The sequence below is a fragment of the Oncorhynchus tshawytscha genome, linkage group LG14 (genome assembly GCF_018296145.1).
Source record: "Oncorhynchus tshawytscha isolate Ot180627B linkage group LG14, Otsh_v2.0, whole genome shotgun sequence".
Lineage (NCBI taxonomy): Eukaryota > Metazoa > Chordata > Actinopteri > Salmoniformes > Salmonidae > Oncorhynchus > Oncorhynchus tshawytscha.
In genome coordinates this window covers 19,073,835-19,091,693 of record NC_056442.1, presented here as the reverse complement: position 1 = coordinate 19,091,693, position 17,859 = coordinate 19,073,835, and the positions used below count along the sequence as shown (strand labels likewise).

The 17,859-nt window shown below is 42.5% G+C and overlaps 1 protein-coding gene across 2 annotated transcripts; it reads right to left on the bottom strand.

Annotated features, from left to right (window-relative positions):
- Nucleotides 1-11,674: 11,674 nt before the first annotated feature.
- LOC112266738 (U1 small nuclear ribonucleoprotein A) lies at nt 11,675-14,394 on the bottom strand. 2 transcript variants are annotated; one of them, XM_024444489.2, is made up of 7 exons: nt 14,240-14,394; nt 13,805-13,880; nt 13,510-13,682; nt 13,192-13,368; nt 12,850-13,017; nt 12,593-12,681; nt 11,675-12,349 (listed from the first exon to the last, which is right to left on the bottom strand). In XM_024444489.2, the coding sequence occupies exons 2-7, from the start codon at nt 13,875-13,877 to the stop codon at nt 12,190-12,192; spliced, it is 840 nt and encodes a 279-aa protein (XP_024300257.1). In that variant the 5' UTR covers nt 13,878-13,880; nt 14,240-14,394; the 3' UTR covers nt 11,675-12,189. The 2 variants fall into 2 exon arrangements, with proteins under 2 accessions (XP_024300257.1, XP_024300258.1); XM_024444490.2 differs by having other exon boundaries at nt 13,805-13,877; nt 14,240-14,370.
- Nucleotides 14,395-17,859: the final 3,465 nt, after the last annotated feature.

Here is a 17,859-nt window from a genome sequence, read left to right as displayed (position 1 = left end):
GGACAATGTGTCCGCTTCATGCCTGAAATATAATGAGCCAATTTTAGTGACCCCAGTTCTCCCCCTCTCTTTCTCTCCCTTCTCTGTGAGAGCAGGGATGGACTTGTTGCTTACGCTGACGCCCCTGGCAACCAGTAGGCCTAGTATCTCCGTTGCCACGTGCTGCGCCGCGACCCGTGGACAGAACAGAGGGCTCTTGAAGCGCTCTGTGCTCATTAGCATAGAGCAGCAGTGACCCCGAGACATGTGCTGAATTTGAATCTCCCTCCCTCCCTCCAGAATGAAGCAATCTGCAGGTTGTTTCTACATTATGTTGGCACCTGGTGAAGAGTGAAGGGCCTGTTGTTATCATCTACACTGCCAGCTGAATGTACAAAGTGACTCGGTCAATAATTGCTTTGAATACCCAAACTTAGTGGTTGGGTGGTTGGTGCCATCTGATGGTGACCGTCTTAATGACACATACATAAGTAATGAGAGATCATCAAGGGGCCCTTGACTATCTACGACTTGAACCAGATAGTCATTCTAACTGATGATGTTTTAAGACATTTGATGGGCACAAATGAAGGATGTGTATATCTAGGGTCCATGCATCATTGGAGGCTGTTTTCAACAGGATCTAGGCTATCCTTATAATAGGTCTAGTTGTTGCTATATGACCATTCAATTATCTTCATAGTCTACTTCACTTCAAAGCAATAACAAATGTGCACAATCACATTAGCCAGTTTACTGTTAAGTGTCAAAGCATGAGAACGGCCAGAGAGCTTTGAAGAGGGCTACAGCCACAGATAGATTTACTCTGGATAGTGAGTGATGGCCAACCAGTACTCCCCAATGACACGGCAAGCCCTACAGAGATGAGCAGTAGGCTTTGTGTGAAAGACCCTTCAACGGGACAGGAGTAGCCTACAGTAAACACCCCTTAAACATAAAAAGGTGATTTACTTAATTCAGGGTTAGCCTAAACTGTTATTGTCTTTGGAATGCTATTGATGTTCTGATCTTAATATACGTAGATGTGCTTGGAGATGTCCCACGCAGATGGCGGATAAGTTGCCTCAGTTCCCCGGCTGAAAGATCCCAGTGTAGTGAATAGGGAGTGGCATGTCGCCAAGAGCATGGGACACTGACACACACACACACACACACACACACACACACACACACACACACACACACACACACACACACACACACACACAGTGCCCGAGCGGCTAAGGTCAGCGCTTTCTCAAGGCAAAATAAGGGAGTGTGGAAAAGCTTGGGAAACTGCAGAAGAATAAGCATTTTGTGTACACTGAAGAGCTGACCGAAAGACAATTATTCAGGGAACAGTGGAAGTCGACAACAGGAGGCCCTTGTTTGCACTGGATACGGTTGATGGTACAGGCCTAAATGAACCCTTTCAAGCTTAATTCACAAGTCGCTCTGCTCTCCCTTCTTAAATCCATTTGGAGAGGGGAAGGTGCTCCTTCTTGACTAGCAATTACACTCCACTATCTTTTTAAGGGCCTGCTCTGGCTAAACCAGGGAAAACACCAATTCTAACTCATGAATAAACAAACTTGGGTAACTGATGTGGTTCATAACCATAAATGTGTCATAAGCACAGGTAAAACAGTGTGGTTGATGTTGCCTTGGAATGATCTAAAATTTAACCACAAGCACTTAAGACGCTTTATGAACTACACACTTTTGAACAGCTACCGTTAAAGATAGAGAGCAATGAAATATTTATAGTTTTGTGGGAGCAAAGCTGTCCTGGAAAGAAAACAAATGATTTATTGACAGTAGGACACCAGTACAAAGCCAGTGACCACCGGTGTGCTAAAAAGACCCCTTAAAGGCCCTGTCTGGCTAGCTCCCAGTGCTATGAATTAATAGTGTTTAATTAGGGGTTCACCAATTATTATTATCTGAAATCTCCATTTTTTTGACATGGTCAAATAACCAAAGCATAGATTGGTAACCTTTTTTCTAATTCGGCACACAGAAACTAGAGGCCATGAGCAACTTCGTCAAAAAGAATGGAACCAAAACGGACTATTATCAATTCACTTTTTGACTATGTAACGCTAATGCTTAAAATAATCATAAAGAATCATCTTCTCATGGACTGAAAGTTAGATTCACTCCAAATGTGGTCTTTGGACACAATAGTCCCTAAAGAGTTTGAAAAAAATAATGTTGATGCATTCAAAGATGGCAACACTATAGTGTGATTGTGGAATAAGTGGGGCACTTTGTTCATTTACATCTTCTGTTACATCTTTTGACATCTATCCAACATAGATCTAGTTTTGTCCCATAGGAAAAAAAATATGGTGCATCTAAATGTTTTTCCTCATAATCCTGGACTATCAGACCAACATCTTATTACGTTTGCAATCGCAACAAATAATCTGCTCAGACCCCTACTAAGGATTATCAAAAGTCACGCTATAAATTCTCGGACAACCTAAAAATTCCTAGATGCCCTTTCAGACTCCATCCACCTACCCAAGGACATTGGAGTACAAAAATCAGTTAACCACCTAACCGAGGATCTAAACTTTGCCTTGCGTAACACCCTAGATGCAGTCGCACCTCTAAAAACAAAAAACATTTGTCACAAGAAACAAACTCCCTGGTAAACAGAAAACACCCGAGCTCTAAAGCAAGCTTCCAGAAAATTGGAACTGAAATGGCGCTCCACCAAACTGGAAGTCTTACGACAAGCTTGGAAAGACAGTATCGTGCAATATCGAAAAGCCCTCACTGCTGCTCGATCAAACAGCATTTAGTTTTGATACTGTCGCAAAACGGACTAAAAAGAAGCATTCCCCAAGTGTGGATGGCCTTCACTTCAGCAGAGATGAGTTCATGAACTTCTTTGACAAAAAGATAATGATCATTAGAAAGCAAATTACAGACTCCTCTTTGACTATTTCTCTAAAACTCAGTTGTCCTGAGTCTGCACAGAACTGCCAGGACCTAGGATCAATGGAAACACTCAAGTGTTTAATATCCTGTATCTCTCCACACATTCACGAAAATAATCATGGCCTCTAAACCTTCCAGCTGCCTACTGGAACCTGTTCCAGCTAAACTACTGAAAGAGCTACATCCTGTGCTTGGCCCTCCTATGTTGAACATTATAAACGGCTCCCTGTCCTCTGGATGTGTACCAAACTCACTAAAAGTGGCAGTAATAAAGCCTATCCTGAAAAAGCCCAACCTTGACCTGGAAAAAATATATATATATTGTCCTACAGTACACTGAATCTCCTATTCCTCTCAAACATTTGAGAAAAAGCTGTTGCACAACAACTCACTGCCTTCCTGAAGACTAATAATATACACGAGACACTCCAGTCTGGTTTTAGACCTCATCATAGAACTGAGACCACACTCGTGAAGGTAGTAAATTACCTTCTTCTGGCATCAGACCAAGGCTGTGCATCTGTCCTACTTCTCTTCGACCTTAGTGCCGCTTTTGACACCATCGATCACCACATTCTTTTGGTGAGATTGGAAACCCTAATTGGTCGACACGGACAAGTCCTTGCCTGGTTTAGATCTCACCTGTCGGAAAAATATACGTTTGTCTCTGTGGATGGTTTGTCCTCTGACATATCAAAGGTAAGTTTTGTTATTCGTCAAGGTTCAGTGTTAGGGCCACTATTGTTTTCACTGTATATTCTATGTCCACTTTCACTGCTATGCAGACGACACACAGCTGTACATTTCGATGAAACATGGGGGAGTCCCAAAATTGTCTACCTTGAAAGCCTGTGTTTCAGACATAAGGAAGCGGACGGCGACAAATGTTTTCATTTTAAACTCGGAGAAAACAGAGATGCTAGTTCTAGGGACCAAGAAACAAAGAGATGTGTTGTTCGATCTGACAATTAATCTTGACGGTTGTAGAGTCATCCCAAACAAAACTGCGAAGGACCTTGGCATTACTCTTGACCCCGATCTCTCTTTTGACGAACATCCCAAAAACATTTCAAGGGCATGCTTTTGTCACTTCTAGATTAGGCTACAGCAATGGTCTACTCTCCAGCTACATGGATAAATCACTAAATAAACTTCAGTTAGTGCTAAATAAGGCTGCTAGAATCTTGACTAGAACCATGTGATCATTATACTCCAGAGCTACCCTCTACACTGGCTTCCTGTTAAAGCTAGGGCTGATTTAAAGATTTTACTGTTAACCTACATAGCATTACATGACCTTGCTCCTACCTAATCTCTCTGATTTGGCACTGCCGTACATACCTATATGTACGCTATGATCACAAGACGAAGTCCTCCAAATTGCTTCTAGAATTTCTATGCAAACAGCTGGAGGCATGGCTTCCTTTTATAGAGTTACATTATTATGGAATGGTCTGCCTATCCACGTGAGAGGGGTAGACTCGGGCTCTACCTTTAAGTCTTTACTGAAGACTTATCTCGAACCACCCTGTCTCTGCCTGGCCGGGCTCCCCTCACTCCACTGGGATTCTCTGCCTCTGACCCTATTATGAGCGCTGAGACACTGGCTTACTAGTGCTCTCCCATGCCGTCCCTAGGAGGTGTGCGTCACGTGATGACAGGATTTTTTCGCTATACTCGACTTGAGTGGGATGAGTCACTGACGTGATCTTCCTGTCTGGTTTTGCTCCCCCTCAGGCTTGTGTGGCGAGGAAAATCTTTGTGGGCAATACTCAGCCTTGTCACAGGTAGTAAGTTGGTGGTCTGTTGTTGATATCTCCAGTATCTACGCTGCAATAGTCTACGTGCTGGGGGCTAAGGTCAGTCTGTCCTATTTGGTGTAATTCTCCTGTCTGATCTGGTATCCTGTGTGATCTTAAGTACTGTATGCTTCCTCTAATTCTCCTCTCTCTCTCTCTCTCTCTCTCTCTCGCTCTCTCTCTCTCTCTCTCCCTCTCTCTCTCCCTCTCTACCACACCTACTGTCTCGACCTCTGAATGTTCAGCTATGAAAGGTCAACTGACATTTATTCCTAAGGTGCTGACCTGTTGCACCCTCAACAACCACTGTGATTATTATTTCACCCTGCAAGTCATCTATAAACGTTTGAACATCTTTAAGAACGATCTGGCCTTAATGGCCATGTACTCTTATCTGGTGTCCTGTATGTTCCCTCTAATTCTCCCATCTCTCTCTCCCTCTCTCTCTCTCTCTCTCTCCCTCGCTCCCTCTATTCCGCACCTGCTGTTCTGACCTCTAAATGGTCGGCTATGACAAGCCAACTGACATTTACACCTGAGATGCTGAGATGCTGACCTACAAGCACTGTGATTATTCTTTGACCCTGCTGGTCATCTATGAGCATTTGAAAATCTTGAAGAACGATCTGGCCTCAATGGCCATGTACTCTTATAATCTCCACCCGGCACAGCCAGAAGAGGACTGGCCACCCCTCAGAGCCTGGTTGCTCTCTCGGTTTCTTCCTATGTTCCTGCCTTTCTAGGGAGTTTTTCCACCGTGCTTCTACATCTGCATTGCTTGCTCTTTGGGGTTTTAGGCTGGGTTTCTGCATCAGCACTTTGTAACATCTGCTGAAAAATACATTTGATTGATTTGATCGATATACTGTAAGCCTGACAAGATACATTTCTGAAGTCCTCAAGATGTTTCCTAATCATACAAAAAAGCTAATGTTAACATATTCACATGAGGCATGTCACACCTATTTGTGTACACTGAGTCAAAACCATATTTTCAGAACGCATTTGGTAGACTGGGATAGCAGGTTTGATAAACTGGGACACCATTATTATATTCCTAAATGTACCCAAATGACAATTAACTTTTGTGTGATATGGACACATCTGACTATTTCAGAAATCTATCATGTTTTGGGCTAATACAGTGACTTCAGAAAATATTCATACCGCTTGACATTTTCCACATTTTTTTTGTTACAGCCTGAATTAAAAATGGATTCCATGTATATGTTGTGTCACTGATCTACACACAATAGCCCATAATGTCAAAGTGGAATTAGCTACAGTACCAGTCAAAAGTTTGGACACACCTACTCATTCAAGGGTTTTTTCTTTATTTTACTATTTTCTGCATTGTTAAATAATAGTGAAGACATCAAAACTATGAAATAACACATATGAAATCATGTAGTAACCAAAAAAGTGTTTAACAAATCTAAATATATTTGAGATTCTTCAAAGTAGCCACAAGCTTCACGAGGAATTGCTTTTCCAACGGTCTTGAAGGAGTTATATGCTGAGCACTTGTTGGCTGATTTTCCTTCACTCTGCAGTCCAACTCATCCCAAACCATCTCAATTGGGTTCAGGTCGGGTGATTGTAGAGGCCAGGTCATCTGATGCAGCACTCCATCACTCTCCTTCTTGGTCAAATAGCCATTATAGAGGCTTGAGGTGTGTTTTGGGTCATTGTCCTGTTGAAAAACAAATGATAGTCCCACTAACTGCAAACCAGATGGAATGGTGTATAGCTGCAGAAAGATGTGGTAGCCAGTCTGGTTAAGTGTGCCTTGAATTCTAAATAAATCACAGACAGTGTCACCAGCAAATCACTCCCACACTATCACACCTCCTCCCCCATGCTTCATGGTGGGAACCACACATGCAGAGATCATCCGTTCACCTACTCTGCATCTCACAGATGCAGCAAATACAGGTGTGCCAAGCTTGTAACGTCATACCCACGACGGTTGGAAACAAAAATCTCAAATTTGGACTCATCAGAACAAAGGACAGATTTCCACCTGTCTAATGTCCATTGCTCGTGTTTCTTGGTCCAAGCAAGCCTCTTCTTCTTATTGGTGTCCTTTAATAGTGGTTTGTTTGACCATGAAGGACTGATTCACGCAGTCTTCTCTGAACAGTTGATGTTGAGATGTGTCTGTTACTTTAACTCTGTGAATCATTTATTTGGGCTGCAATTTCTGAGGCTGGCAACTCTAATGAACTTATCTGTCACGTCCTGACCTTAGTTCCTTTTTTTATGTCTCTATTTTTGTTGGTCAGGGCGTGATTTGTTTGTATTTCTATGTGTTTGGCCTGGTATGGTTCCCAATCAGAGGCAGCTGTCAATCGTTGTCTCTGATTGAGAACCATACTTAGGCAGCCTGGTTTTGACCTTGAGTTGTGGATAGTTGTTTTCTGTTTCGTATCTGTACCAGACAGAACATTTTCGGTTCCGTTCGTTTGCGTTGTTGTTTTTGTATTTTTTCAGTGTTCTATTAAAATAATTATGAACATGTACCACGCTGCACCTTGGTCCCTGCCTTCTTCCACCTACGACGATCGTTACATTATCCTCTGCAGCAGAGGTAACTCTGGGTCTTTCTTTCCTGTGGTGGTCCTCATGAGAGCCAGTTTCATCATAATGAAGAAACAGTTTTTTTTTTCCCCACATTGACTGACCTTCATGTCTTAAAGTAATGATTGACTGTCGTTTCTCTTTGCTTATTTGAGCTGTTTTTGACATTATATGGAGTTGGTCTTTTACGAAATGGGTCTATCTTCTGTATACCAACCCTACCTTGTCACAACACAACTGATTGACTAAAACACATTAAGATGGAAATAAATTCCACAAATAAACTTTTAATAAGGCACACCTGTTAATTCAAATGTATTCCAGGTGAATGAATACCTCATGAAGCTGGTTGAGAGAATGCCAAGAGTGTGCAAAGCTGCAAGGAAAACAGTGGCTACAGTGGCTACTTTGAAGAATCTCAAATATAAAATATATTTTGATTTGTTTAACACTATTTTGGTTACTACATGATTACATATGTGTTATTTCAGTTTTGATGTCCAAACTTTTGACTGGTACTGTATATATATATATATATATATGTCCTTGAGTGGTCGAGCCAGAGCCCGGACTTGAACCTGATCGAACATCTCTGGAGAGACCTGAAAATAGCTGTGCAGCAACGCTCCCCATCCAACCTGACTGTGCTTGATCTGCAGAGAAGAATGGGAGAAACTCCCCAAATACAGGTGTGCCAAGCTTGTAGCGTCGAGGCTGTATGGTGCCAACGGTGCTTCAACAAAGTACTGAGTAAAGGGTCTGAATACTTTGGTAAATGCTTTTTTTAATTATAAACTAGCAAGCATTTTTTAAAACCTGTTTGGCTTTGTCATTATGGGGTATAGATTGATGTGCAGATTTATGAGGGGAAAAAACTATTTAATCAATTTTATAATAAGGCTGTAACGTAAGAAAATGTGGAAAAAGTCAAGAGGTCTGAATATTTTAGTAGATGCATATTAGCACATATGCTAAAATGCTAAAAAAATTACTTTAAAATACCTATTCTCGTGACCCAAATAACACCAAATTGAAATGTAGGCCCAGGGTACATGTCTTAACTTAGTTTGAGAAAAACTAAGGGATTGGTCGAAAGATGGCTGAGTTAATGACAAATCAAAAATCAGATTTCACATGTCCATTGAAACCACTGTAAATCCACTTCCCAGGGCCCTATCAACTTGAAACTTGCTATCACTAATATGATGAACCACCCTGAATAAAGGTATTGATATATAAAAAAGGGAAACTATTAACAACTCATTCTTTGCATATGTAACGTTAATGCTCAAAATCATCTGCAATCATCTTCTCCTCATGAACCATACTTCAGATCCACTCCAGATGTTGTATTTAGACTCATTACATCAGTCTTTAATGGTTTATATATTTTTTGCTGCACTCAAACATGGCTGCACTATACCTATAGATGCACATTAGCACATATGCTAATGCTAAAATAACTGTTTTATTTTTTATTCTCATGACCCATAAATCAGATTTACTCCTGATTTGAGAATGATTAGTTATTGCATTCAAATTTGGCCACGGTACACCACAAGGTAGCACCATATAGGGCTATAAGGGGTGAACCGATGGACATGAGGCCATGACATTTGGAGTGTAAAACGTATGTATATGCGTTTAGAAGATCACCTGCCGCGTTCAAAGATAACCAACCTACAGCACTGGACTAAAATGCATATGTGTTGTCCTTGTAGAATTGAGATAAACACGGTCATGCTTTCACTCATTGCACGTACAGGAAGAAGGTTTGTACGTGATAAAGTGTTTTCTTTGTTATCCAACTGTTCTTCTGTCCTTTCTGTCATCCTGTGAACCCAACTCATTGCTTTCTTCTTATCAAGACCTTTCAGATCAGCGGTCATTAAAGGCATAATATGACGTTTTGGCAACTAAGACCTCTTTTCAAATAATTCTCTGGGCTTCATTGTGTTTTTTATCCTTGATAATGTTTAAATGTGTGTAATGTTGTCTCTGGCTGGAACAGTCTACTGCTTTTAATTGTGTAATAAACTCCAATCATTTTTATGTCACTGAATGCAAGTTTGTAGAAAGTTGAAGGTCGTTTCTGGAGCCAAGGCTAATAGTGTTAGCGCAATACTGGAAGTCTACAAGAACGGCTAGCAGTAGCTCCAGAAGCGACCTTCAACTTCCTTCAAACATAAAAATGGTATCCATGAGTTCATCTGACTCTGGGTAAGTAAAGAAAAAAAGGCTTAATGGTGAAGGTGCAATAAAGATGGCAGCTCCCATATATTTACCACAAATGCCTAATTTGCTAAGTTCGCCGTAGTGTACAATGCTCTCAGTTACTATTTTTATTTTATTTTAATATTGGCATTAGCACAGTGTACATATTCCCAAATCTAGCTCCAAGACAGCGGCAATGTGAAAAAATGAAAAAGTAGGTTGTGCTGATTTATCGGCTCACAGCCCACCTACTCACAGACACAATCAATGCTAAAGACATTAAACGAAGTGAGCACAAAGGGAAAATAGCATTGATGAAATGGGCTATCCAGGCATTGCTGTCCGATTCATGCTAGGAATTAGATTAAACTGCAGTGGCTGAGGCCAGAAAGGGCAGAGAGTGAGTCAGCAATGATGATTTACGTGGTAGCACAGAGCCATTTGATTATGACACAACGCTCCAGAAAGAAATCACATTACTTTATAGGTTATAATAATCAAATGGAAACGTTATCCCAAATTGTTTTAATTGATTGCAGAATTATCAAGGGGAGTGCACAAACTCAAGTTCTTGCAAAAGTGTAGACGAGGCCAAATCAAAGTTTGGACTACAGTCCCACCAGTCCGCCTACTGCAACATGTTGGGAAAAGCATAACATTTCTCACTGCATTAGTTAGTTAGACACACAGAGGACACAACATTGTATCTGTCCCATTATAGTGTCTGTGAGAGCATGGGCATCGATATTTTGATGTAGTCTATCTTCTTCTTCTACTACTTCTATGAGATGGTAAACAAACTGAAAGGGTACATATTGCCAGCTGGAGTGGGATGTTTGAACAGGTATGAAGCCACGGTTGGCAATTTACTGCCACCTGCAGTTACGGAAGGTTTGCTCACAAGTATAATTCATTGGCTGATCCATAGAGATGGAAAGAGGCCTCATTATTATATCTGTGCCATGGTAGTGTCTGACAGCCTGAAAGGCGCTGCACATCCTATCTCCATTTTCTACTTCACAATTGGCTGATCCCTCCTGATGACCCAGTTGGACATGCCTCCAACAGGGTCACCAGGAGGAATCAGCCAATGAAGTTGGAAGTCCCACCCAGTTGACTACATTCAAATGGTGGAAGCCTTCAAATGGCACTGCCACTGTTAAGTCTTTTGGCCACTAGAGGCCTTGATCATGCTCTATAGGCTGATCCCTCCTGATAACCTGGATAAAATGTTATCCTTCCTTAACCCATAGGAAGGCCCACCCAGTTCACTACTTCAAAATGGTGAAAGACCTCAATGGCACTGCCCATGCTGAAACTGGCTTTTGGCACGAGAGTCCATCATTCAATGTGGTTACACTAGACACGCCATGGAAAACTCTGATAAACACTGCCCTCATCAGGGTGTTAATCATCATTGCAGCAATAGTGGTGGTTTTGATACTGAAACAATGGTTCAGTGAAAGATGTTCATGAAGTTACAGTAGGCCATTTGAATCACTATAGATATAATTACATCTCTGGTCTAGAGACACTAATGCGCAAGAACCCATAGCTGGGGCCATGTGAAACAAACATCTCAGAATAAGTGTTCGGAACTAAGACCAGGGGCTGTATCCACAAAGCATATTAGAGTAGGAGTGCTGATCTAGGATCGGTCCATATAATCATAGTCATGATCGAGAAGGCAAACCTCACCCCAGATCAGCACTCCTACCAAGATGCTTTTGTGGATAGCGGCCCAGGTCCCTCTTCTCCATGTAATATTAAATTGTGCTCGATTAGGAAAGGCTTAAATCATAAGACAAGTTGGCTGACATTACAAAAAAGATGCGTGCGTTGGAGCCGGCAGACATGCGTTATGATTTTGAACAGTCAGCCAGCAACAATGAGACGCTGCCATGTAGGGAATCGTAGGTGGCTCATTTCAGTTGGTTTGGAGGCGTTTAGAATATACAACATTTGCTAGTTAACCAACAACGTATTTGCGAGAAGTGCTCATTGAGCAAAATGTATTTGTTTTCAATAAACATTGACACAATATATAGTTGTCAATCTAAAGCCAACCCGGCCCGGTTTGCTCCATTGTTTTGTTTACAATACAGCCCCTGGCGTCTCCCCAGACATAAAAGCAGAAACCACCCACAGCATTAGACATTAGAAAAGGCAGGTTTTAATCAAACAGAAACGCTCCAGGTACAATGTCTGGGTGAAACAGACCCCGGGTGCAATGCTTTTACAACATACAAACAGTAAAAATGTAAATATACTTACATACGAACACCAGATATTATCCTCAAAGAATGGGTGCAGAAACTGACTGAATTAAAAATGTTCTCAACCAGAGCTATGGACACGCAAATGTTAACACCAAATCACTATACCAATATATTCCTTACACGTTATCGTTTGAGCCTAGCGCCAGCATTGCAATCATCAAAATGCTGACCTGTCTACGCCTGTGCTCTAAACCGTCAGTACCCTACAATCAGACACAAGGCAAGTCATCTCCAGTTATTCTGTGTGTGTGTGTGGACAAGTAACACACTGCGCCTTCTTGGCAAAGGACAGGTTAGTAGTCAGCTCTGTGCTGATATAGTGTACGGTGAGGAGGTCACTCTGGTGTGTGTGTGTGAGATTGTAAACCATTTAGGAGCTCTCTGGTGTGTTATTTCTTGGCGAATGAGATCTTCATGGCATTGGTCTGGGTGATCTTGAAGCCCTGTAGTGCCTCCCTGGCCGCTCCAGCCTGCACGTCATTATCAAACTCTACAAAGGCGATGTCGTGGCGACCAGGTACCAGACGCACCTCTTTGAACCCAGGGAACCTGAAGTGGGAAAACAGTCAACATCAGGACAGAACTTCAGGCAGACTTGTTAAAGAGACACACACATCAAGGGTCTATACTTGTCAACATTCACAAACACTAGTAGATAACATAACCACAATATTGGAAACTGCAAACAGAACAGAGGTGTTCCAATACTACAGAACATGGAAAAATAAACATATTTTCACACTGCACCAAGGAGTACATGAGCAGGGGGGAATACAATGAAGAGGTACTAACTGGTTGAAGAGCATAGACAGCATGAGCTCGTTGGTCTCCTCTGGGAGGTTGGTGAGGAAAAGGATGTGGTTGGGAGGGTTTTCTGCAACCTGGAGGTAAAGAAGATCACATTTATTAATGTAATGAGATTATACAGTAAGATGAACTTCAAACAAACTCATGATTACAGCTTTCCACTAAACAGACCCGCTGTTTAGTTAATAAAATGGGCGCTGACAAGATATAAACTAACACTGATAAACACACGTGATCCATACCTGGGCGTGGGGCATTTGCCCTGGCATCATCCCACCCGGAAGCATGGCACCAGGGGGCATCCCCCCAGGGCCCATCCCAGGAGGTGGCATCATCCCTGGCGGGGGCATGTAAGGGGGCTGCCCTGGCATTTGCATCATACGAGGAGCCCCGCTCATGGGTGGCATTCCCTTCAGAAAAAAAATAAAATAATGTTCAATGAACTCAGCCACATTATCATTTAGCGATACATGTGGAATAACACAATCTGCCATTCTAGATAGACATGTCTTTAAGAAAACATGTTACGTGCAATGGCTAACAGTGGCTACAAAGGTGGTTCTGTCTCACAGTAGAACACTTACAGGCATGGGTGTTGGAACTCCTGGGCCCATGGGTACTACAGGGGTTCCTGGCACACCCTTCTTGGACCCTGCAGCCTCTGGGCCCTTGACCCTCTTCTCCTTCTTGCGGTCACGCTCCACGTAGGTGCCCTTCATTTTAGCGATGATGTCAGAATCCCCTTTGGCGTACCCAATACGCTGTGACGAGAAAGAGGTATAGTTGATGACAGGACTATTTAAAGGACAGGGCTGCATACTGGAGAATCATCATTCTCTAGATAAAACATGTGTCAGGCAAAAGCTAGCTGATCTGTACCATGTGTATTGGCAGTAGCTCACCATAGGTTTGTCATAGAATGGGAACCCCTGCATGGAACGCAGAGCATTGGAGGCACTGTTGACCTCCTTGAAGATGACAAAGGCCTGACCCCTCATCTTCAGGGAGCGGGCAACCAAAATGTCAAGGATTTGACCAAACTGAGAGAAAATGGCATACAACGACTTCTTCAGTTCTGGGGGACAAAGGGTACAAACAAGACATGTTTAGGCAAGGAGCCGTCGGCATGGTTGATGGGTAAACAAATAGACACGAGGGCAAAATAGTAACAAAAATGAGGGGGTTGCCAGATCTAACCATCTTTTTTAATCTTCTCGTTGAGGTTGTTGATGTATATGGTGTGGTTGAGACGCATATCCGGGGCAGCCATCTTCTGTGAAAATAAATAAATGGGTCATTTAGAACACATGTCAACTAACGATACTTTTAGCGCCCTATAACCTCCTTAAAGTAGCTAGCTAACTTACGTAGCTATATGTAGAATACGTTGGGAGCTAACGTTAGCTAGTTTTAACCATTAACCACGTGTTTTACAATTAAAAAGTAGAGAGTTAACTAAAAAAAGACAACTAGCTAGTTACCATTTGTTAATGTTAGCTGCTGGCTAAGTTAGCTAATACAGATAAGTTAACGTTAGTTGGCAGACGCACGCCATCAATGTCCACTCCTTTTCCCAAACTGGTGACTTGCATATTAGAATAAATAAATCAATAATTGAGACGTTGTATTTACCTTTCAGTACTGAGATGCACAATATAATCGGCCTCGAAAGAAATGAATGAAACGAGTACCCGACAACCCACTTTTTATTTCTGCTGGAACTTGCTACTAGCTAACATCGTATACGTATAAAGCCTTAATAGCTAACAATGCCAACTATTTTTGATTGGCTGGTGTAATTTCCGGATCCTGTCCAGAATAGCTTTTCATTGGATTATTTTAGCCACCCCGTTAACATCATTGGATATGATGTGCTAAATTTCAGACGCTCCCGCCCATTGGTAACGTTGCTGCTCATTCACGAGAGTCAACCTAAGCAAGATGCCTCGTAGATGCTCAAATCTGTAAATCATATTGATTTACTTTTACACATCCAAAGAAATAGGCTTTAACATATCCTTATGATATTATCATCGTGCAATCTACTGCGTTTGAGAGCAATCCGTATGTTTCAAACAGCTATTATTCGGTTCAAAAGATGAACTACTTTTCAATTATTTTGTTATTGATAGCTAGCTAGCTAAGTAGTTCTTCTGTTCTGTAAACTTACTGTAGGAAATGCCACATTGTAGCCGCTTTCAATGAAAGCCGTGTTTGTTACCAAACATGGCTTTATTCAGCTACCTAGCTAGCAGCTACTAGTCCTAGCATGTAACAACTTGAAAATAGCTCTCAGGTCTGCACTTGAAGTCGTCTCATTACTAAACTAAACTAAACCAGACATGCAATAAAGACAATGTTAATCAAACTGCATGTCATATGCACATATTTCAGAAACGTTTTTTGCAACTTTAGTCATGATATAACATACAGTGCATTCAGAAAGTATTCAGACCCCTTCCCTTTTACACATTACGTTACTCCTCATTCTAAAGTTGATTATTATTTTCCGTCATCAATCTACACACAATAACCCATAGTGACTAGGCAAAAAAAAAGTTTTTAAAAACAGAAATACCTTATTTACATATGTATTCAGACCCTTTGCTATGAGACTCGAAAATGGGCTCAGGTGCATCCTGTTTCCATTGATCATCCTTGAGATGTTTCTACAACTTGATTGGAGTTCACCTGTGGTAAATTAAATATATTGGACATGATTTGGAAAGGCACACACCTGCCTATATAATGTCCCACAGTTGACAGTGCCATGTCAGAGCAAAAACCAAGCCATGAGGTCGAAAGAATTGTCCGTAGAGCGCTGAGACAGGATTGTGTTGAGGCACAGATCTGGAAAGGGTACCAAAACATTTCTGCAGTATTGAAGGTCCCCAAGAACACAGTGGCTTCCATCATTTTTAATTGGAAGAAGTTTGGAACCAACAAGACTCTTCCTAAAGCTGCTCACCTGGCCAAACTGAGCATTCGGGGGAGAATAGCCTTGGTCAGGGAGGTGACCAAAAACCCGATGGTCACTCTGACAGAGCGCCAGAGTTCCTCTGTGGAGATGGCAGAACCTTCCAGAAGGACAACCATCTCTTCAGCACTGCTTCAATCAGGCTTTTATGGTAGAGTGGCCAGACGGAAGCCACTCCTCAATAAAAGGCACATGACAGCACTCTTGCAGTTTGCAAAAGGCACCTAAAGGACTCTCAGACCATGAGAAACAAGGTTCTCTGGTCTTGTGAAACCAAGATTGAACTCCCTGGCACCATCCCTACGGTGAAGCATGGTGGTGGCAGCATCATGCTGTGGGAATGTTTTTCAGTGGCAGAGACTGGGAGACTAGTCAGGATTGAGGAAAATATTGTTTTTTTGTAAGGTTCACCTTCCAACAGGACAACGCAGGAGTGAGTGGCCTTGAGTGGCCCAGCTAGAGCCCTGACTTGAACCCAATCAAACATCTCTGGAGAGACCTGAAAATAGCTGTGCAGCAATGCTCCCCATCCAACCTGACCGTGGTTGAGAGGATCTGCAGAGAAGAATGGGAGAAACTCTCCAAATACAGGTGTGCCAAGTTTGTGGTGTCATACTCAAGAAGACTCTGGACTGTAATCGCTGCCAAATGTGCTTCAAGAAAGTACTGAGTAAATGGTCTGAATACTTTCTGGATGCACTGTATCTAGTTAGATGTAGAAGCTCTGACAGTAAGTTAAGCAATAAGGAGCTCAATTAATAGGCCTCCTACACAGTAATGTTTTATTTTTTTAATGTACACAAATTAAGCAAATTTCACTTAATCATTAATGCAACTTTACTGTTTCTGTCCATGAAAGCAGCACTGTAGTGATCATGTGGGAGTTGCCACTACAAATAGAACACAAATGCAAGAAAAGAGATGACGCTCTGAGCTATCCCATCAAGACCAAGCTACAGACTACTGTGATATATCCATTGTTCAATAACTCATTTGTTACCAGCTGGCAGTAAGAAAGTCTGTTTTGTGGTGTGGCTGACTGTTTACTGGTTGATGTAGTTTCAGGAAAGACCTGCAGTGGATGCTGTTCAACAAGGATGTGCCTTCCCTCATCCAAGACAGCCCACATTAAGTCACGTAAAGCTTGATTTTGTCTTTTCAAAATGTAGCATTCCTCCATTGAAGGAATCACTGATCTAATACGTGTGAATGAATCTTTCTTGATGTCTTTTGTTGGTAGTTTTGTCATTAAATGTGATGTTATACTTCCTAAGGTACATACCCCTGTCTGAAGTGTGTGTGTGTTTTTACGTGTAGATGTGGTCTGGTGGATCTATGGATGGCAGGTCACCTACCACAGCCCCCTCAGTGTTTCCATGGAGACCATAGTCCAGACAGCGATGGACAGGGGCTACACAGTACAGGGGGAGATGTTCTCAGGTAATGCTTTTAGCCATCTGTGCTGCATACACTGAACAACCGCAGAGCTGTACTGTATTAGTGAGGCTAGTGTGTGTGCTTTATCCGGGGTTACAGCACCCTGGCTTCCCCCCCTGTCTGCACTCACCTCTCCCAAGGTTCCGTTCACTTGGTCCCCAGCTGCTGACTGGGAATTCTGGGACCTCAAGCTCCGCTTCACCACTGCTCCCATATTGGTTCATCCTGATCTGTCCCGTCAGTTCATGGTGGAGGCCGACGCTTCGGGAGTGGGGGCTGTCCTGTCCCAGGATTTTGCCCTGGACCCCAAGTTACATCCCTGTGGCTTCTCCCGTCGCCTAAATGCCAGGAGAGGAACTACGATATGGGGAATTGTGAGCTTCTCGCTGTGAAGATGGTGTTGGAGGAGTGGAGACACTGGTTGGAGGGGGCAGAACATCCGTTCATTGTGTGGGCGGACCACAAGAACACGTTGAGCTCTTGTTGGCTGCGTTTCCTTCACTCTGCGGTCCATCTCATCCCAAACCATCTCAATTGGGTTGAGGTCGGGTGATTGTAGAGACTAGGTCATCTGATGCAGCACTCCATCACTTTCCTTCTTGGTCAAATAGGCCTTACACAGGCTGGAGGTGTGTTTTGGATCATTATCCTGTTGAAAAACTAATGCTCGTCCCACTAAGCGCAAACCATATTGGACGGTGTATTGCTGCAGAATGCTGTGGTAGCCAGTCTGGCTAAGTGTGCCTTGAATTCTAAATAAATCACTGACAGTGTCACCAGCAAAGCACTCCCACACCTCCTCCTCCATGCTTCATGGTGGGAACCACACAGGCAGAGA